Here is a 22929-nt window from a genome sequence, read left to right as displayed (position 1 = left end):
TTCGCCAGCTGGAGAGGAGAGTAAAAGGCAGAAAAATCTCCAAAACAAGCAACAATTGGAATTGAAATGGCTAATAATAAAATGTGACATTCTGTAGTTTTGTCTCATATTCATCTTTTAATCATATTTGCAAATGTCTTGACTCCACAACCAACAGAGCAATTTCGTCTTTACTGTTGCAATACTTATGGGCACTGGGCACTGTACAATTTATAGTTTATGAAGATTGCTTTAAGTTTGCTTAAATTAAAAGTTATATTTTTCAAAGCCTATTAAAAGTAAAAAATAAATAATGAATTTCAATTGTTATACTGTAATGTTGAATAGCTATAATTAATGGCTAAAAATGAGGGGAAAATGCTTTTAATAAAGGTATCAGTGTTTGTATCAATGATACTGGCCTTCATTAATAATAGGCTACTTAGTAAAAAGCTGCCATTAAACATTAAATATACTATCTTTATGTTGTTTCTACATTAATTTGGAGATTCAATGCAACATTGTGACAATATAAATTAATATGTGATTAATTGAGATTAATTACAGAAAATTGTGATTAATTAGTTGTTGTTTTTTAGTGGTCATGTCTAAGCACAGACCATATCAAATACATTTTATTTTTTTTCCATCATGAGTCTCAGTGTTATGCCAGCATACTGAATCAATCATCTCCATTATTGCATAAGCTCATTCCTGTGGATGACTTTATAATCATCATCACTCGATGGAGCCTGGGAATGCTGCGTTACTATGGCAGCTGCTGAGATTCTGACACCCTGAAGGCCTAATGAGAATTCAGAACTCAGAAACACGGAACACGGTACTTGGAACGTCACCAAGGCAACAGCTCAGAACCCTTGCTGCGAGGGGCTGGAGCTCAAGGAGAGGACTGGAATCTGAAATTCGAAAGAGTGAAGCTAATCACTCTGGACATGGAGTAGTTACATGAGAATAAGGAGTGTAAACGTTTCTGAGTGAGTGCAGCAGGAGGCAATTTATTAGCATAACACAGGGCTGGCAAAGTGACAATATAATTGTTTGCTAAGGCAAGCATAACTATTACCACTGCTCATCCTTAAGAGTTAGGGGTTGTTCTAAATCCCTTAAGCCTACAGTCAAACTCTGGCACACAAATCATTCAGCACAATGCTACAAACATCAATTTTCAATGAACCAAGTGAATCAAAACCCATACATTACACTTACAGTTGTGGATTGGTTTTGAAAACACACTGAAATGGAAGTAGCGACAAATATTTACATACATATAGAAACAGATTGATTTTTTTAATGCCAACTTTACAGTGCACTTATTATACCATTTCAAACTTTCCTACAATAGATTTGCGTCCGAGGTCAAAAAAAGACTTTAAAGGGTTAGTTCACACAAAAATGAAAATTCTTTCATTAATTACTCACCCTCATGTCGTTTCAAACCCGTAAGACCTTTGTTCATCTTCGGAACACAAATTAAGATATTTTTGATGGAATCTGATGGAACCCTCCATAGAATATAACTGAAATGTTCAGTTATCCAGTTATAAAAGTCCAGAAACATAGCAAGGAGATCGGTAAAATAATCCATGTGACATCAGTGGTTCAACCGTAATTTAACTTTTTGTGCGCAAAAGAAAAAAAAAAGATTTTAAATAAAAATAAAATTATTTGCGAACAAAAAGTATGTGTCACGGAGTATTTTACCGATCTCCTTGCTACATTTCTGGACTTGGGAACATTTAATTTGTATTGCTGTCTATGCAGGGTCAGACAGCTCTCAGATTTCATCAAAAATATCTTAATTTATGTTCCGAAGATGAACGAAGGTCTTACGGGTTTGAAACAACATGAGGGTGAGTAATTAATGAAAGAATTTGCATTTTTGGGTGAACTAACCCTTTAATTTTCTCATAATATATACTGCAGCATCACTTCTTGTCTCATAGTGCATGTTAATGTTTCTTCATGGATCCGGTCTCTCTAAACCCCTCTTTTCCAAGAGCATATTCTGCTCTGATTGGTCAGATGAGATCAACTAAATGCTGGATTTTCAAAAGTAGTTCACGATATAGACTCTGTGCCATCGTTGCAGTAAACTTGCATAATGTTATTGCATGAATGATTTATAAGTTGCACACCAGTCTGTTATTGTAGGGACACTGACATTTTCGATTCTCTAAACATAATGCTGAATGAAACTGACTGTGACTGGTTAATTTACATGTCTATCAGAGACCCCCCTGGGGAGTCCTAGGCCAATGAAAGCTACCATGGAGTCTAAACCTTCTCCCATCAGTCTGAAGGTCTGTCTATGAAAAAATATATATATAAAGTTCCCCTATTATATATATATATATATATATATATATATATATATATATATATATATATATATATATATATATATATATATATATATATATATATATATATATATATATATATATATATAAAATAGGGGAACTTTAAGCAATTACCAACAACCACCCAGAATACAGGGTGTAGCAACCTATAAAAACTACTCAGAAAAAAAATTAAATAAAAGTTGCAGTAACAATTTTGTTCTAAAGATAAATGTTTTATTGCTAGGTACAATAGAGAGAGGATTAAAAAAAACAAAAAAAAGATGGAGAGTTAAGGGAACAGAGGTGGCAAATGATGCAAGCTGGATTCAAACTTGTGCAGTACGCTTGAGCACCAAAGAATTGTAAACCTGTAAGAATTGTACACTGCTTGGCTATTACTGCAATAGATTTTTTCCTTCAAATGGATTTTGTTCAGTGTAATCCATCTAAAATTGACCTAAAATCTAGACTATATAAAAGAGTTATCAAAAAAAAAAAAAAAGACATTTACAGGAAGCTGCAGTCATTTTCAAAAATAGTTTTTTTCTTCCTCCCTATGTCTGCAATTTAGAGAACAACAATACAGACGATTAGTATTGCAAACACATGTACATGAATTGGAAATATATTTTTTCTCATCAAAGCATCCAACTGTAACTAAAAGAATAGCACACCCAACAATTGTAACCGTAATTTTATGAAGCTACGAGAATACTTTTTTTGCACAAAGAAACAAAAAGTATTCTCGTAGCTTCATAAAAACACGGTTGAACCACTGATGTTACATGGGTTATTTTACCAATGTCCTTACTACCTTTCAGGGCCTCGGAATGTATCAGTTGCATTGCTGTTTATGCAGGCACAGAAAGCTCTTGGATTTCATTAAAAATATCTTAATTTGTGTTCCGAAGATGGACGAAGGTCTTACAGGTTTGGAACGACATGAGGGTGAGTAATTAATGTCAGAGTTTTCATTATTGGGTGAACTACCCCTTTAATGATTACAAAAATGTTCATTTTTGGTGAACCAAAAGCAGAGAGTACACACAACTACAGCCCTAAGCCTACGCTAACGGTAGGCATTTATTTACTCAAGACAGAACTTGTCTAGAAGACAACAAATGCAGAGGAAACTGAGTGCAGTGGGTGGTTAAACCATCTAACAACATTTCTTACTGCCTCACAATTACTGTCTTTACCCCCCACAGCCCTAGAGCTGTCTGTTTGCCCTGACCCACACTAAAACAGAATGGGGAGATGGTAACTATCAGTGAAGGTGAAACTGAGGAGGTCAATGAGACAGTAGCATGGGTAAGAGGGAAGCTGACACAGCACATACAAGCACAGCTGACAAAAGCAAGAGTGAGTAGAGACACATTCGCATACACACAGTATACATAACTAATATTTTACAAAACAAATATAAATATAGTTCAGTAATATCATAACAAGCAAGAGTGCCATTTTCCTGAACAATAGTGTGTGAGTGATGTGATATTAAAGGGTTACTCCACCCCAAAATAAAAATGGTCATTAATCACTAACCCCCGTGTCATTCCAAACCCGTAAAAGCTTTGTTTGTCTTCGGAAAACTTATCCGTGTGGTGCGGCTGACACAGAACAGCGTACGCTGCTTGCGTCCAGCGGATACTCTCCAAAAATGGCGCTACGCTGTTTTTGTTTTCTTTGTGCAGAAAAAGTGTTCTCGTCGCTTCATTAAATTCAGATTGAACCACTGATGGCAGATGGACTATTCTGACGATGCTTTTCATACTTTTCTGGGCATTGACTGTGTCATTTACTTGGCAATGGGACAGTTACAAACCTCCCGGTTTTCATCCAAAATATCTTAAATTGTGTTCCAAAGACAAACGAAGCTTTTACAGGTTTGGAACGACATGGGGGTAAGTGATTAATGACAAAATTTTCATTTTGGGGTGGAGTATCCCTTTAAATGTGATATTATTTTTATGCAACAGTTCAACAAATGAGAAGTTAATATTGAATGAGTTACATTTTAGGTGCTAGATTAGGGATGTCAAGATACCCAAAATCAAATAAAAAAATAACAAAAATACTTAAACATTAACTCCTTTATTTTATATTACAAAAACACAACATTAGTAGCACTTGGCCTTCAAACAACACACACACACACACATCCATTGAATGCAAGCATTAGTTTAAATTCACTGACATACTGGCTGGCCGAAAAAAAATGTTTTAAAACCATGAACAAACAACAATTATTTAAACCAGTAATATTAGCCAATATTGTGAATAAAGGATAATCCGTGGACGGATACTCAAATGAACAAGCTGTAAACTGTCAGTTATGTGTGTTGTGTGATCATGCCCAGCACTCGTGCTTTCAGAGCTGCGCGCTCTCATTTAAATCTCACACGATCATATTCATATATAGGGTTGGGAATCGAAAATCGATTCCAGAATTGGATACTTGTCAAATAAAAATTTCGATTCCCATGCGCTTTTTTTTTTTTTTTTTTTCACACCCAAACTAATGTTCAGCCAGGAACTTGCTCGCTAATCTAAGATCTCCAAAGTTTGGCTACATTTGCGATCAGAAGCCAAAAAAGCTACGTATAATATCTGTTATAGCTATGTTGCAAGAGAGGTGTCACCACCACCATGACAAAGCACTTTAATTTAATAGATCGTTAAAGATCGTGAACCCGATTCAAACACCAACGTGATTCTATTCCAAAATTACAATGATTCGTCTGTTTCATTCCTCAACCTCTGATGTGTGCGATCACAACGTAGTGATAACTTGGTTCGTCCGTGCAGCATACGATCACATCAGTGGTATTTGAACATTTAAATTTGTGTTCACAGTTCGCACTGACCTTGACCTAAAAAGAGCAGCTGTCATCGGTCATGAATGAAACGGCCTCACAGTCTTTTCAACCACACAGTATCATTATTTCTGTTACAAACATTCAAATCACAGAAGTACTGGGATAAAAGTTATAGTTCAGATATAAACTCTGATGTGTATGGTAGCGATTAAAATAGAGTAAATCACCTTTTAAAAGTAATTTGATGCTTCAAATGAAGATTTATCGATTACATTGTAACGCCAGTAGGTGGCGAAAAGGGGCTGTTAAAATGTATTTGTCTTTGAATCATACAAGAGATTCGTTCAAGAACGCTGATTCATCCAGTAATGAAACAAATACATCGTGAGTGAGTCATTGAATCATTCATTCATAAATTGTGTTGTCTACTTCAGAATCATGAGAACCACAACTTTCACTGGGAAAAAATACAAACAAAAACTCAATTTATCCAGAATCATACAGTTCTATTTTGCACACAAACAGCTCTTAAAGAGTCCAGTTTTTATGTAGCCTGTTCGTTCTTGGCATTCAGCTGCAACTAAATGGTTTGCAAAAAAAGAAATCACATTGGAATCTAAAAGAATTGGAATCAATAAGCAGAATTTATCAAATTCAAACAATTCCCAACCCTATATCGTCACCGTCTTCCACGTGTAGTTCTTCTGTGTGCTTTTTAGGCATTTCTTCCTGCCCCCATCGTCAGCTCCGGAAGAACTACAGCCTCACTAGTCGCTATCTTACGCTCCTGAACATAAAAGTACCGGCGGGATTTTAAAATGCCGTAGTATCGGTTCTCATGACATCCCTACGCTAGATGGAATAATCTTTTTATCTAGGACTAAATAGTTTATCTAGTTTTCAAATCGTTGGGAGCCCTCGGGTATTTTGTTGAATTGAAAAAAAAAAAAGTATGTATTTTGTAGGCCAACCTCAAAGTTATCATAATCCTTGTTCCTCAACAAAAGCCAACAGGATTTTTCCATCTGTATAGTAAAAAGCGCTACATAAATAACGGTGACTTGACATTGGCTTTTGGATTATTGGAGAAAATAAGATCTGTGACTAACAGAAGTTTATGATTCTTACAAATTTTGTTCATCAAGATAATCTTCACAAATTAACAATTTTAATGACGCTTAAAGGAATAGTTCACCAAAATCTGAAAATTCTGTAATCAGATATTTTTGATGACAACCGAGAGCTTTCTGACCCTCCATAGACAGCAACACAACTGACACGTTGAAAGTGTGTCGAAGACTGACACGAAAGGAAAGAAACTGTTCAAAAATCATTATTTTTGTTTTCTTTGAGCATAAAAAGTATTCTTGTAGCTTCATAACATTTCGGTTGAACCACTGATGCCACATGGACTATTTTAAACAATGTCCTTACCTTTCTGGGCCTTGAATGTGGTAGCTGCGTTGCGGTCTCTACAGGGTCAGAAAGCTCTCAGATTTCATAAAAAAAAATCTTAATTCATGTTCAAAACGTATAAATGCTTAAAATTCACAAGTGGCCCATCATGGATGTATTTTATAACATAGAACAAAACATGAAAATATATTGAGCTTGCATAAACCACAGACCACCGGGCATTTCAACTCATTTAAACATTTTAGCAACTCATTCTCCAGCGCTACTGGATGACATAAACAAGGAGCAAATGGTAATAGGAGTAACTTGCTCCCAAATGTACATCTAGAGTAGCATCTATAGCACATTGTGTGATCGGGTCCTTTTATGGTTTTACAGTAGGTTTCATATTTTACTTGAACATTTAATTTGTGAATATACTTAAAACTTTACAAGCTAAAATTATTTGATGAAACATTCTTCTAAAACTATAAATTTACACGTAAATGGCAAAATCTAAGATGATGTCTAACCACAGATAAGTAAAGGTTTTCTTCTGGGCAAAAGAGGGAAATGTGGAGCCCTGGGCTGGACCATCTAAAATCAGCCCAAGCCTCAAGCATGAAGAGTCATGAGCTGACTAATGAGGCAAAAACATGCTTGACTCATATCCTCTTTTAGCTCTGTGAACACACATCTCAGACATCACCAAAACCAACCAAATTCTCACTTAGCGACAGCATGACCTCACTAGAATAAGCCATTTATGCTGCTTATAGTCAGCTCTATTTAAAACATGTCCCTCATGCTTTCTGACTGAGAGCAGAAAGTTTAGTATAACCCTTCTGCTTCACTGAAGATTGGCATGTTAAAGGCAACAGATGGATATTGTTGGGTTTCCTTCCCAACTGTTGCCAAGTCATCTGTGCTGGTTACCATGTTCAGCCATCCTCACCATGGAAACAAGAGGGAGGGGACGCAGTGGGCACAGAGTGTCAAAGTGACACAGTTGAAGTAAAATCTAGAAATGGGCTCATCGCTGCTGAACAAAAGAAATTGAAGAAACAGAATTGCACTCTAATTTCTCATTTTACACATTTCAGCAGGTCTGGCTTTTACAAAATTATTATTGTTATTATTATTATTTCTAATCCTTAAAGACATGAATGGCAACCAGAGCACATTTAACTTACAAAACGTAACATATTTCTGAGTGAAACAATGTAGGGCAGGGCTTAATTGTGTCCACTGGGATTTGACCGACTTGTGAAAATGAGTGTAATATTTTTTTTCCCTGCCATACAGATTTTAATAGATCAGCAGAAAGTAAAAAAAAAAAATTAGACATGGGGGAAATTGTTACATTTTAATAAAATATGATGAAAACTTTTTGTATGATTTTTATACGAAAATATGATTTTCTTTAGACTACACACGATAAGGCCAGGAGACATTCAATTATATAAATTATGGGTTTAATAAGGTCAAAATTTCTTTTATTTTTTTTATTAAACTTTAATGTTTATTTTATAACTAGTAACACAATATTTTTTTTTTTTATGGTTTCACTTTTTGTATTAATTAACTATAATGACCCTGAGCAAAGTTCGCCCCTCCTTTAAACATAAGAGTAGGGAAAAAAATAAAAATATTCCTTCTTCATTTCCTTTCAAGCTCATGGTTTCAAGTACCAAATGTGCGTGTCAAAGTGGTGTATGTTTTCAGTTCTATTCAACACTTAACAATTGAAATGTTAAAATCCTGATGTGGAAATCAAGTGAAAAAAAAAAAAACTAACAAAAAAAACAACACACACACACACACACACACACACACACACACACACTGCTCAGTTCAACTGTTACTGGTTGACATGTGGAGACATGCCATTAAGAAAGTACAACATTACATGCTGCTGCAAAGACAGAGTACAGAGATCACCTGAGGTTAAAAGAAATAAATAAAATGGGTTATAGGCTACAGGGACATGTGGTTTTGAGTCTTAACAACACACAATGGTTAATATCAAAACAAAACAAAAAAAAATATTCAACTTACATTGTTTAAAAACAAATTACATATGAAAAAACGATTAAACTTAGTCAAATTAATTACGGTAGTCTACAATTTCAGCAAGACGATCACACTTATTAAAAACATGAGGTATATTTCCACTTGAACAGCATCTTCAAAAACTGAGGTGAAACAGGAAGTTTGGTGAGCTAGTTCAGTGTGAAGATTAGCACTTATAAACTCAGTACAATAAACTTCCTTATGTCTTTCATAGGCAAATTCTACAGATTACCATTCCGGCAACAACAGGCACAACACACTTCTCCTGGTACACATCTTTCAACTACAAGGAATACCATCACCGATTTGTACACTGCATTCTTGTTTACAGCACCAATCTTTCACTAAGCTCCAAATACACAAAACATTTCCCCAGATCGAACATTCTTACTAGGATCAAGAGATTAGCAAAAAGTGCTAATTACAAAAATGGATGCACACTGTGGCCTATGGCTCACAAAATCAAAACCGAAGTAAAGTGGCCAAAGTTAAATTTTCAGCAGCCATAACTTCAGTCTTCAGTGTCACATGATCCTTCATAAATCATTATTTTACTGATTTCTTATTATTATCAATATTGAAAACAGGAATTTCAGAATTCTTTAATGAATAGAAAGTATTTTACAGCCACTTTTGATGAATTTAATGCATCCCTGCTGAATAAAATCATTTCTTAAAAAAAAAAAAAAATCTTAACCCCACCAGGAAGCATGACAAATATACTCAGACTATAAGAACCGACTTCCTCTGAAATTCAAGTAGCAAATTGTGTTTCTAACACTTTCTAACGCTTGCATTTTAAAGGGGTCATGAACTGCCTTTTTTATTATCTTGTACTTTTCTCTGAGGTCCACTTATAATGTTATCAAGATTTTTTACACAAAAAACATCATAATTTAGAAGTAATAGGCTATTTTCTGTCCTGTTTTGATCCCCCTCATCAGAACGCTCTGTTTGAATAGGTGTGGAGGATTGTAGACTCAGAAGTAAACACCCACTGGTATGAATATGACAAACAGTTGTGTATATTTCACAGCATACATTCATCTATGAAGGATGTAGGCTGTAAAACACACAACACACTGATGTGATTTAGGTTAAAAACACATAAATACTCAGTCTCCCTACATATCATAAAACAACAGACAAAGCAATAGTGACCACATAATAAAAACTGTTACTCAATATATTCAGCACAGCAATGCCAGCATCGTCTTTTCATTTCAATCTTTCTGAAAATCCTGTATTGAATTGTGCCTTTTCTGTAAACAAATCCATGGTAAAATGAAGTGAACAAAGGACCAAGTTCTTACTGACGCAATCTGGATCATCATTAATGCTAATCCACTCTTTCTTAATGTTGGGTTCAGAAGAAAGTTTTTCCACTGTTTGGCCCTGCACAGCGTCTTCTGGTCTTCAGATTCATCTTTATCATTTGATTTCTGCGTAGACCTGCATTTGCCACTCTCGTTATTTACACTACATGCGCGAATCAGTGGGCGGGGCTAAACAGGCAATGATGTAGAAGCAGGCGTTGATCTTCTTCTGTGGAGGTGGTGCTTAGTCTCGCGTAGCCAGACCTTCAGACTGACGGCTGAAGGTCTGGAATCTATGGTAGCTTTCATTGGCCAAGGCATGTCAAACAACCAATCACAGTTTGTTTCGTTCAGCGTCTCGTTTCGGGGCGTGGAAATGTCACCACAATAACAGATAAAAGGTAAAACTCTCAGACGTATTTTAAAGATTCTATGCAGCAAACTTTAAATATTTCACATACTTTTGAAAATCCAGCATTTAGTTACGCTTATCCTGATAAGCGTTCGTCGTCACAGTTGTAAACACAACGGCTTTCTTCTTTCGTGAAGGGGTTAAGCGTCACGGCATCTTTGTTTCCAGGCGGAACATTAAAGAATGCGACACACACGTCTCCCGGAAATCCTGTATAATCTAACTAATCCAACGACGACTTCGAAACTCCTGAATTGTTTCTACATTTGTGTGCCATATGCATCAGACGTTTAGCCAACGCTCTGTGGGCATGATGTCTGAGGCTGAGACTAGGTGGTGCTTAGCCACACTATTACATCATAAAGTGGCACATTCCACAGCCTGTCATTTTGGCAGATTGGCAACAATATAAGCCGTTTTTAAACTAACGAGAACGTTTTGAGTTCTGAAATTTACAGGATGTTTTTATAGTACATGACCTCTTATATGTCAAAAGATCAAGGGAATTTTGATTTCTCAGTTCATGACCCCTTTATTTATTGAATTCCTTTTTCAACCAGATATTTATTGCAAAGGAAGTGCCTTAATTTGGTTTTGCATGGCTGTGACAAACTGGATATTTTAAAAAGGGATCAGCCATTTGATATTATCAATCCAACTTCCTGTTTCAATAGGAAATGTGTCAACACAGGAAAGAAAACTGAGCTTTTCAAACCATTTCTTGGTGTTTCTAAAAATGAATAACAATTCATGAACTTTCCAAAACAAAATGCTTTCCTCAGCTATGAATTTTCTCTGAGGAAATTCCACTTTTACTCCAACTGCAAGGCCTATCAGCTAACCTGTAGATAACACAATAAAATGTGCACCACTCAAATATTACAGCTGATATTTTAGCCATGAGTCAAATGCACAAGAAGATGATCATAAGCTTGACTAGTACAAAAACCTAACCACTCAATACAGCTCAGGTCACAATGCGCCTTTAATTTCAATTATGGACAGTTAAATAAAATTGTACACCATTAATCTAAATGCTTACTAAGACAGTCCTCTCTTAAACAAACACTGATGCACACACCTACCACATCATAGTGGAAAGTGGCTTACAAGTACCTTTATTTACGACATACATCTGTCCGTTAAACAAGCAGAGCCACACGGTTTACCCCTCATAGCCTGACATGCAGGCAAAGCAATGTGTGCAATGCCTGCCACAGTCCAATGTGTTTTACAAGTTAAACATTTTTTACCATTTTGCACACAGTACCTTGCCTCCAAGGTCATTCATTTGATGATTTACATAGTGTGCAACTTATATTTTGGGGTAAAGTGATCTGACGTTACAAACAATAAAATAATATAGGCCCTAATTAAAAAAAAATCATCCCTAATAAAATCACTAAACTCTAATAATAGCATGAACTGCTAAAAAACTTTCATGGTTATTTGATTAACAGAAACAGAAAACCATTTAAACATTATCAATGTCATTTTTTGATTGATTTAATGCATCCTTGCTGAATACAAATATAAATTTCTTTCAATTAATAAATAAATATATTATACAATTATATTATATGTATTTTTTTAAATAAATAAATTATATTGTATATCTTACCGACACCAAACTTTTGAATGTTTCTATATCATGCAAGATTATATCAGTGATCACCAAGCCTGTTATATTTTCATCAAACTTACATAAACGATGATACATTCGATTTGCTCCCTGATGCGCTTCAATGATCTAACTGCAGTCCCATCGGGCAACATCCACCTACACACACAAACAGGCTTCCACATTAAGAACCCGTATCAATCTGGCCATGCCTTAAAACATAGGCTATGGGTACGCTGACACACAACAAAGTGTCAGAAACCACCAGATCAGATCCTTCCTGTATGCTTTGCTTGACTTCAAGCCTCACCTACCATACCATAAAAGGAAAGGGAAGGAGAAGCGATAAGATGTTAATCGAACAGTGTGAGGAGTATCTGCACATGAATGATTGTGATGACAAAGGTTTATCCAATATGATAGGAAATGCCAGCCTAATCTATGAGGAGGTTTATAAAGTAAAGAGACTCATGATTGATCTCACATGTGCAGGGATGAGATATGGATATAAAACCACACAGTCCAACGCTCTATGCCACACCAATACTCCATAATCTCTCATTAATATGACTTTTTGGAAGAAAAGACAGGAGAATAAAGTGTAAATTGCATGATATTATTGCAGAACCTGACATTACTATTGCAAATGCTATTTTGGTTTGCATAGGTTTGCATACATCCTACCAATGATTTTAATTAGGAAAAACCATAAGAGACACACGGTCATAATCAAACAGGTTTTCTGGTATGTAAGGACTTCTGAACCAGAATTAGTTTTTACAAGCACTTTCATTAAACTATACATAGATAAAACACACTTAGTCACATTGGACATGTAGTGTACTACACTTGAACACTAGATTTCAATACCCACTTATGATCTGGGCAGAAGCATCAGCTGGACTTTATGTTCCCATACCTTTGACCAATGAATTACCACTGTAGAGCCGAGTATGTCTACAAGAAGTGTATTTAATACATACTTTTCCATATGCTTTTAAGATACAAATAATATCCTCTGACTTTTCCAGACCTGTAAATAACAATTAAAAAATAGCCTGATGTTTCCAGGATGTCCATGATCATGGGAACATTCTTGCTTGTGAAAACTGTATCTTACCAATGTTGCAAAATGCATGGCAGAAGTTACACTGCATTGCATTTTATGACACATAGCTGCTTTACTTTTTTCACCCACAAATGCATTTAAACCCTGTCAAGTACTTTCATCTGTTCCTGTCTATACCTTTTTAAACAACGGATGGCCACTGGTGCCATCGTGCTGAAAGTCACATGCTGTACTACAGCACTAATGCATTCAGAGTTATGAATATACACAATAAAGCCCGGTACATGCAGCATAAAGACATACGAGAGAAATCAAGACAAACCTTTGATTGTGAAGCGATGAAAGCCACTTATTGAGTCCAGGTAGCACGCTATAAGCTCCAGAGGGAAGGCTTTTAGATCTCTCTCTCTCTCTGTATCTGAGCCCCTCTCGCTCTCGCTCTCTCTCTCTCTCTCTCTCTCTCTGTGTGTATCTGAGCCCCTCTCTCTCGCTCTCTCTCTCTCTCTCTCTCTCTGTGTATCTGAGCCCCTCTCTCTCTCTCTCTCTCTCTCTCTCTCAGCTGTCTTACCGACTGTTATTTCCGGGTTAATAAAACGTCACGTGCTTCTCGCATTTATTTTAACCAAACGCCGTAAATCAAGCTCCAAGCATCATCATATAATAACCATGTATACTACTTTAAATATTTAGTCGCGTGTGCATTAGACATGAGATGATTTATTATAATATAAGTGAAGTTAATGAAGTATTCAGCGCGCCCCCTGCCGGTCAACTTGAGCTGTTGCTCATAAGAGACACCTGATTAATAAACTCATTCCTGTTATATAAACCTGTGCAAATGCAACAAGTTACTAATGACGATGACACACTCTCCAACAAAATCTAAACCTTTTTGTTACGAAATCACATATACTGTCTGTCACGTGAAATTATACTTGATTTTTTAAATATTTTTCCCATATTTGACAACTTTTAGAAAGATACATTTGCCTAAACTTTGTAAATTAGTTCAAGTAAAAGGGCCGTTTTCTTTCCTCACCTGGCTATTGGCTGGAGCAACTACAAAACATGGATGTTGAAACTTGTGCATACAATTGGTCAGTAAATTTGCTTATTCAAAATAATTATTGAGCCATTCATTAATCTCAACCCTAATTTAATTAATTTAAATCTAAATAATAATAATAAAACATATAGAGAATATTTAATTCCAACAAAATGTACAGTACACCCACGTGTATATAGCATACAACATTTTTATCATGGAGCTTCAATCTGAGATCACCAGGGGCCTGTTTCATAAAACAAGTTTACCAAATAAGCCAGGCTTATTTCAGTTAGACTGACTTATTTTCACTTGATTTGGTTCAAAATAAGTCAGACTAACTGAAATAAGCCTGGCTTATATGGTAAACGTGTTTTATGAAACAGGCCCCAGCTCTTTAAGAAAACAAAATAAAAATAAAAAATTCACCATAGTTTCCATACAAATACATTATTGATTATTAGCTATTGTTACAAGAAAAAAAAATACAAAACGATTCTAAAAGCAGCGGTTTAATGGAGATAAACAAATGTGTTTTGATACCTGTGGTATCTGTTAAGTAGAAATTTGAAGACTTTTATTAATTATTATATTTTAATATAACATTAGCTAGCCTATTGTAATTCATTGTGGGCGTGATCATTATTGCATCAATGCAGTTTCAGCCTTTATTGAGCACAGCAGGACGCAATCACCAGCACCCATACTTAAGTGTTCCCTTTGTTGAACAGGTTTGCCGTGTTTGAAAATCACCATAGAAAAAAAAGGAGTGTGTTGTATTTGGTGTGTGAAACAGGTCATTATCTAAACTATCTGCAAATATGGCTAAAGAAAGAATCCATATCAACCTGGTCATAATTGGCCATGTAGACAGTGGCAAATCCACAACCACTGGTCACCTCGTTTACAAATGTGGAGGAATTGACCATAGAACAATTGAGAAGTATGAGAAGGCTGCAACCCAGGTTAGTATTAAATTTAATTCTCTCTTATGAATGTTTGAATGCTAAACCTTTTTTTTTTTTTTTTTTTTTTTTTTTTGAAGATGGGAAAGAGTTCCTTCAAGTATGCCTGGGTTCTGGACAAACTGAAGGCAGAGAGGGAACGTGGCATAACAATTGATATTTCCCTACTGAAGTTCAACACTCAGAAATACACCTTTACTATAATTGATGCACCTGGTCATCGTGACTTCATCAAGAACATGATCACAGGGACTTCACAGGTATTTCAACATCTTCTGGAGTTGAGCTCTTGAGTTTGATCTGGTTTTCCTATACAATCAAGTTGACCTAAATGGCTATTTTTTTTCTCCTACTTAGGCTGATGCTGCTCTATTAATTGTCTCTGCTGCAAAGGGTGAGTTTGAGGCTGGGATTTCTCGCAATGGTCAGACGAGAGAGCATGCTTTGCTGGCTTACACCCTTGGGGTCAAACAGCTCATGGTCTGTGTCAACAAAATGGACCTCGCTGAGCCACCATTCAGCCAGAAACGTTATGATGAGGTGGTGAAGAATGTGTCGGTGTTCATCAAGAAGATTGGCTTTGAGATTGGTGCTGTACCTTTCATACCCGTTTCTGGTTGGAGTGGTGAGAACATGATTGCCCCATCCCAAAAGGTAATGCCATTCTTGACACCCTTGTTGCGAACACAGACCAATCCTGTTCAGCTCCAACACTCCTGTCTGTAACCAAGTGCTCCTGAAATGGTGTTTCAGGTGTTTAATCAGGATTGGAGCTGAACTTTCAGTAAGGCAGACTTCCAGGAAGAGGATTGGGCATCCCTGATAGACTATATCTGCTCATCTCAATTACTTGCATGTTTTATTTCAGATGCAATGGTTCAAAGGGTGGAAACTCAAGAGGAAAGAAAGCCACTCAAATGGCCGAACCTTGTTGGAGGTGCTTGATTCTCTACTTCCTCCAGTGCGCAATGCGAACAAACCACTGCGCCTTCCCTTACAAGATGTCTACAAGATTGGTGGTGGGTAAAACTACCAAATAGGTTTCGGTTGACAAAGTATAAAACCCCTTGTTGAGCACTCTCAACATCTACTGTGACTGTCTAAACTGGTTTCCCCTCCCCAGGTGTTGGCACAGTCCCTGTGGGTAAGATTGAGACTGGTGTCTTGAAACCTGGAATGGTTCTAACCTTCTCACCAGCAAAGTTGACTGCTGAGGTCAAGTCAATTGAGATGCATCACCAGGGGCTTCAGACTGCCCTCCCTGGTCACAATGTGGGCTTCAACATTAAAAATGTGTCTGTAAGGAACCTTCGGAGAGGTGATGTAGCAGGTAACTCGCAGCAGGACCCACCATCGGATGTGAGCAGTTTCATTGCTCAGGTACAGTATATGCTTTTGAGTAAAGTGTGAACAAACTGACAAACTGTGTAACCAATTCTCTTGCATATTTCAACAGATCATAATGCTGAACCACCCAGGAAAAATCAAGGTTGGCTACTCCCCTGTACTAGACTGCCACACAACTCATGTTTCCTGTCGTTTTGCTGAACTGAGGGAGAAGCTTGATCGGCGTACGGGGAAGAAACTGGAGGACTTGCCCCAGTATCTGATGTCAGGAGATGGTGCCACAGTCCAACTCGTCCCAAACAAACCCTTATGTGTGGAGAGCTTCTTTCATTATCCACCTCTGGGTAAGGAACTGGATTTAAATGGTCATATTACTGCTGAAAGAAGCCAGTTTTGAAATTTGTTTTTTTTTTTTGTCAGGTCGATTTGCCGTAAGGGATTTAAAACAGACCGTTGCTGTTGGAGTGATCAAGTCTGTGGAGAAGGTGGACCAAGCTAAAAAGACATCGCACAAAGCTCCTGTATCAAAATGAGTTGCTCATTTGTCCCTTTTATAATACTTTATTTACCAGCAGTCTGGTATGTGAACCAAAAGGTTCTCTTTAAGTTGAACATTTCTGTATAGTTTTATGTAACTACACTTTATTTTGCCTTAAAGTGAAGCCGCTTTTTAAACGTCACTGGTGTATTGGATTGTTTAAAGTGACTCTGGGGCCCAGTATGAGGTTTGGCATGGCTGTAGAGAAGCATTGTTACTGGACTGCAAATAAATTTGAGTTTTCACTTCAGTTGTTGCATGTATGCTTTTTGAGTACACTTGTTGCAGTGCTGGTTAGTTTCTTATTAGAGTTGGTTGTAACTTGACTAAACGGAGACGTGGAGTCTTGTTTAACATGAAGCCATTTTATTGATAATGGAATGGTAAGTGGACATGTTCAGACAGTGGACACAGTCCTCAATCTGCTGTAGCACATTAGACTTGTTCTTTCAACTTAACATTGAATACTGGGTGAATGCCGAGAAAGGTGACTTTCAGTTTCCAAAGAGGATAAAATTTAAATCCAACTGCTTCCTTTTGAATTTAACTTGAAACCATGATCATTAATTTTGGGAGATGGATCTCATCTACCAAAAGGAACTATAATGCTGACATTTTCAAAAGTAAATTCAATGCTAGACTATGGTGGTCATAGTCCTTCACTGGGAATTTGAACCGCTAAAGAAGCGGATCTTGAGATCTAACATGAGGTTACTGGCAGCATGGCATCCAGTTGCAATACAGTACATGTCTATCACTTGAAAATATAACATCTATAAACCAAGTAAACAATTTCCATTTTTTCAAGTATCCAAGACCTCTCAAAACACAATACTAAAGATGAAGGGTGACTTTATGGAACACCACTGAATTACAGAGCATTGTCCTTCAATAAGACTGTAGTAAAAGTACTGCCGTAGATTAAACAAACACTGATATGGGATCACATAGGAACAACCTGTGAAAGGACACCGTAATAGCGTATGCCTTGCACAGGTTAATTTTTACACTGAGTAGCAAGAATGGGGAATAGCAAACACAAATTAACATTTCATTCTCGGACATGCTTTAGTGGTGTATTAGGAATTATGTTACTAAAAACTGATGTTCAGCAAACTTATGAATCCAGTTATTCCATTAGGAAGAGAAGTCGACTCCTGTCTGTCCCTGCTATATATGATCGCCATATTAATACTTCTACTTATTTGAAAAAAAATAAACTGGCCCCAGCTGTAACTTACTGGCAGGTAGAGTACAAGTTCACACATTTACTTTTCAGACCAACACAAGTTTCTACATTTACACAATCACACACTCAGCCTTGTGTGAAACACAAACACACACATTTATGTACAATCTTATATACAGATATTCAGTAATAGTGGAGGGAAAGTGCTGGTCTTTTAAGTGGGTGCAGTCTAGCCACCGTGCGGTAAGCTGTATATAATGGGAAGGGTAACGGCGGTAAAGTTAGACATTTTATTTACACAATGTCTCTGATGACGGTAAGGTGATAATGTGTTTTTCATTGTGGTTCCATCTTCCTAAAACTTGCATTGTTGATTCAGCAGCTAAGTCAAGTGCGTCCCATTGGTGGAGGTGGAGGACCGACATTTGCGTGTCAATCAGACAAGATATGAACAAAAGACATAGGAAATACACCTTTCCTCTCCGGCTGCCCCTCGATGTGTCCAATCTGAGGACAAAAAAAGAAAGGTTGCAATCACAATGTGGCTATAAATGCAAGTCTAAATCAAGAAAAGAAATAACTAATGACGAACTGCTGAATTACTGAAAATGAATGCCAGATTAACTTTCAATAACTCAATGGCCTGAAAACAATTCTGCTTTTACTATGGTTAGCACATGTATGTCAAGTCAAGACATTTTTCAGGTTTTCATCTTTTAAAGGACACCATTTGCACTCTTGGTTTTATTCCAAGAATGCACTGGGCCTTGCACCTTGCTTATAATATTGTAGTTTATGTATCATATTTTTAATATGATAAAAAAAATTGTATATGATAAAAATTTGTTTTAATTTTGATTTGTCATGAGTTTTTTTTTTTTACTTTCTAAAGGCACTGCATGTGGGGTTTAATGCTCTGTTGTTAGACCAAAATGTTAACATGTTAATTACACATAAAATGTTTAGCTTACTATCTTTTTCTCAGAAAAAAAGCAATAACTGATTACAATTTACTGCCATTTTCAAAGCTTATTATTAAAATATACACTCATTAGACCTATAGAAAAAAGGTTATTAACCATCCTTTTATTTTGTTCTAACAAGTAACCTTTTGGAATGGATCTGGAACAACAAAATACTATTTTTGTAATGTAATATGCTAGGAAAAGCATTAACAGAATTTTTCAGCAAAGATTTACAGAAATAATGACAACATTCTCACAAAAATCGTGCATGGACCATCAGATGCGTGTGAAAGTTGCATTCATCAATACAGTAGACTCCTGGGCATTTTGTTTCATCATCAAAATGAGGTAATATGCGATATGGAACTGTAATGTGGTCAAAAACCTGAGCTATTTCATAGCCATGAACTATTTCAAAGAACATTAATGAAACATGTTGGAATGTCTGTTAATCAATCAGAATGTAGAATTTAGGATTCTTCAGTCTCATGCTTTGGTGTACATGCTTGAAAAGTTGGTGTTTTTACACTTACCCACCACTCCTGATCTTCTTCCCCGGTTACTACAATGACCTCACCCTCAACGAAAGTGAGTTCATCATCATTATCTGCCTGACAATCATAGATAGTCTTCACCCTCCGCATTTTACTCTTTATCTGACAGAAAGCAAGACAAATAGTGTAAGAGTTTGTTGAAAGCAGCTCGTTACCTAAATATAGATTATAGATTATTCACAGCAATTCTGGCCAGGCGCATTGAAAAAATTTTACCCGACATTATTAGTTTAGATCAAACTGGATTCATAAAAAAGAGACAAACCCATGACAATATTCGTAGAACGTTGCATATTATGCAACATATTAGTGATAATAAACTAGAAGCATTAATAATGGGGATGGATGCAGAAAAAGCATTCGATTCCGTAAGGTGGGATTTCTTATTCCGAGTAATGAAGAGGTTTAACTTTCATGAAAGGTGCATTGAGACCATTCGGACTCTGTACACAGGCCCTATAGCAAGGATCAAGGTTAACGGTAGTTTATCTAACATCGTTAAATTAGAAAGGGGCTGCCGTCAGGGATGTTCGGTAAGCCCCTTGCTATTTGCCGTTTTTCTGGAGCCACTAAGCCAGTGGATAAAACAAAATAAGAGCATCAAAGGTATTGTAATGGCAGGGTTAGAACAGAAAATAGATTTGTTTTTGGACGATGTCCTGATTTATCTGGAAAATCCTGATCTGTCATTGCCTGTACTGATGGATACTTTTAAAGATTTTGGTAGGCTGTCGGGGTACAAAGTTAATGTCCAAAAAACTCAAGTCATAACCTTCAACTATGAACCAAATCAAGTTATAAGACAGAGTTTTAATGTTAATTGGAATATGACGTCTATGAAGTATTTGGGTATTAATTTACTGAAAGAACTTGGAAAATTGAAAACCTAAAACTATGACCAAATAATATCAAAGATTAAAACGGACTTGGGAAGATGGAACTTAATACCGTACTTGAGTTTGGTATCAAGAGTTGAAGTGATTAGAATGAACGTTTTACCCCGGCTGCTTTACCTATTTCAAAATCTTCCAATTGAGATAACGGGAAAAGAATTTAAAGAGTGGGACAAAATTATATCTAGATATATACGGCAGGGTGCTAAGACAAGAATAAAATATAGAACATTACAATTACCTAAGGGGAGCGGGGGTCTAGTGTTACCCTGTCTAAAAAGTTACTTTCAGGCCGCGCAGTTGAGGGTCTTAATTAACCTGTGGGATTCAGAATATTCTGCAAAATGGAAGGACATTGAGGAAAGACTAATAGAGGGGCCACCGATAAAAGCTATTTTATGCGATGAAACACTGAGGTCCCATCTGAAACTTAAAATAAATCCATGGTTGGAGCTTTCTGTTAAAATTTGGTCTGACATTGTGAAGAAATATAAGTTAACGGGTCATTGCAGGTTTTTGAGGTGGATCGCACACGATATAGATTTCACACCCAACAAATTGGATGGAAGGTTTAAATTGTGGAATAATGGCCCAAAAATGTATTGGGAGGTTATTGAAAATCAAACTGTAATGAGTTTCCAGAAAATAAAGGAGATCTATGGCCTCCAGAAGCAAGATTTTCATAGATATCTACAGCTACGTCATTATTTGGGAGAAGAAATTAAAAAAGTTAAACTAGGTTCAACATGGCCAGGGGTCATAAAAATAATGATGGAAGCATATAGGTCACAGACAGAACGGAAAGTCATTTCTAAATTGTATAAAATTCTGGAGGACTTGAAAGCGGACAACACAGTATATGTTAAAGAGAGATGGGAGAGGGAGGCAAACATAGTGTTGTCAGGGGAGGATTGGGGGGAAATAAATGAATACCAGTGGAAAACCACAAATTCTTCAGTTTGGAGGGAATATGGATGGAAGAATATAATAAGGTTTTTTGCGACCCCTGCACAGAGAAAACATGGAGATACCAAATGTTGGAGATTGTGTGGTGAAACTAAAGCAAATCACTTCCATATCTTTTGGGGATGCTCCCTTATAATTCAATATTGGACACAAATAAAAGTGGTAATTGAAGAGGTGATAGAAATGAAAATACCAACCAGCTTTGAAATTATGTATCTTGGGATAGTTGAGGGTCTTAACTTAAAAAGAAGGGATGATTATAAATTGCTACGAATAATGTTGTTGGCTAGTAGGAAAGCAATAACTAGAAGGTGGCGAAGTGATTTGGTGCCTAAAGTGGAAGAATGGTTTGATGTAATGTTAACCATTTACAATATGGAGAAGCTAACTGCGTCCATTAGATTGGAAGTGGATCAATTTAAAAGTATCTGGAGAGGATGGCTTAAATATATTAGGCAATATAGAATGGATTTTGTTTAGGGTTTGGTGTAAGGTCTGAATGTTTATGAATACCTTTTTAATGTACCGAGTAGAAGGATGAGAAAAACAAATTTACTATACAAGGATTGTCGCTAAGAGAAACACATACCACACCCCGGTTCTAAGCTACAAATGTTTATTATTATTTTTTATTGTATTTTTATTTATTTATTATTTATTTATTTTTTTCTTTTTGTTTTATGTTCAAAAACAAATGTCTCATCAAGAGGGGCATACAAGGAAAACCTGTTGGGACTGATTTAAAGTATTGGATGTGTTTGCCTTGTTTTTTTTTTGTAAAATTCACATTGTGAAAAAGACAATAAAATATAAATTATAAAAAAAAAGAAAGCAGCTCGTTACATACTTGAATGTATTTTTCCAAAGCTTCGGTGACTAAGTCCTTACCGGGTTTATTTTCCTGGGCAATGGTACAGGTGTCTCTTGTGCAGATGTTGGGCTTCCATTGGTGTCTTCGCTAGACTGGACAGGTTGAGGAGACAGTTCAGCTGGTTGGATGATTGTTGGAGTATCTGGTGGTTGGGCCTTGGGAGCTACTTCTCCAGGTGGAGGTTTGTGGAGGACCTCAGTGGTTATAGGTTTGGGTGGGGAGATGTCTGTCAGTTGAGGCTTGGGCGGGAGATCTTTCAGCTGAGGTTTAGGGGGTAGATCACCCAACTGGGGTTTAGGGGGAAGGTCAGACAGCTGAGGCTTTGGAGGTAGTTCTCCTGGTTTAGGGGGTAATTCTGATGGCTGTGGTTTAGGCGGTATATCTCCAGGTTGAGGTCTATCGGCCAACACAACTTTCTGTGGGGTGTCTGAACTCTGCAGAACCTTCTGGAACAGGACAGGTTCAGGAGGCTGGTTGGTTTTATCCATAGATGGGTGATGGATGGTATCTATCTTACGCAGGGCAACTATTGAAAAACAAACAATGTCA

General features: G+C 36.7%; 3 protein-coding genes across 9 annotated transcripts in view; 1 reads left to right on the top strand and 2 right to left on the bottom strand.

Annotated features, from left to right (window-relative positions):
• Nucleotides 1-13649, bottom strand: part of LOC306863622 (CYFIP-related Rac1 interactor B-like) — a 67337-nt gene extending 53688 nt beyond the window's left edge. For 2 of the 6 annotated variants that reach the window (XM_079407073.1, XM_079407076.1), the window contains exon 1: nucleotides 13370-13649. The gene's annotated coding sequence lies outside the window, so the exon portion shown is untranslated. Of the gene's footprint in view, nucleotides 1-12061; nucleotides 12235-13369 lie in introns of those variants that run through there. The other 4 variants (XM_079407078.1, XM_079407074.1, XM_079407075.1 and 1 more) reach the window with 3 other exon arrangements.
• A 1264-nt stretch (nucleotides 13650-14913) lies between these two features.
• Nucleotides 14914-16937, top strand: LOC306863554 (elongation factor 1-alpha-like; the record flags this gene model as incomplete). Its single annotated transcript, XM_079406957.1, has 7 exons — nucleotides 14914-15057; nucleotides 15138-15317; nucleotides 15415-15711; nucleotides 15926-16076; nucleotides 16181-16437; nucleotides 16514-16748; nucleotides 16825-16937. 7 exons carry the CDS (start codon nucleotides 14914-14916, stop codon nucleotides 16935-16937), a joined length of 1377 nt encoding a protein of 458 aa, XP_079263083.1.
• A 357-nt stretch (nucleotides 16938-17294) lies between these two features.
• LOC306863553 (arf-GAP with SH3 domain, ANK repeat and PH domain-containing protein 1-like) overlaps nucleotides 17295-22929 on the bottom strand; it is a 74192-nt gene continuing 68557 nt past the window's right edge. For both annotated transcript variants that reach the window (XM_079406956.1, XM_079406955.1), the window contains exons 26-28: nucleotides 22398-22906; nucleotides 19630-19752; nucleotides 17295-18638 (exon numbers count right to left, since the gene is read on the bottom strand). In XM_079406956.1, coding sequence (XP_079263082.1) covers nucleotides 18564-18638; nucleotides 19630-19752; nucleotides 22398-22906 — 707 coding nt within the window. In that variant the 3' untranslated portion in view covers nucleotides 17295-18563. The remainder of the gene's footprint in view (nucleotides 18639-19629; nucleotides 19753-22397; nucleotides 22907-22929) is intronic.

Source organism: Barbus barbus, assembly GCF_936440315.1.
Source record: "Barbus barbus genome assembly, chromosome: 44".
NCBI classification, from domain to species: domain Eukaryota; kingdom Metazoa; phylum Chordata; class Actinopteri; order Cypriniformes; family Cyprinidae; genus Barbus; species Barbus barbus.
This window is presented reverse-complemented; position numbering and strand designations above follow the sequence as displayed.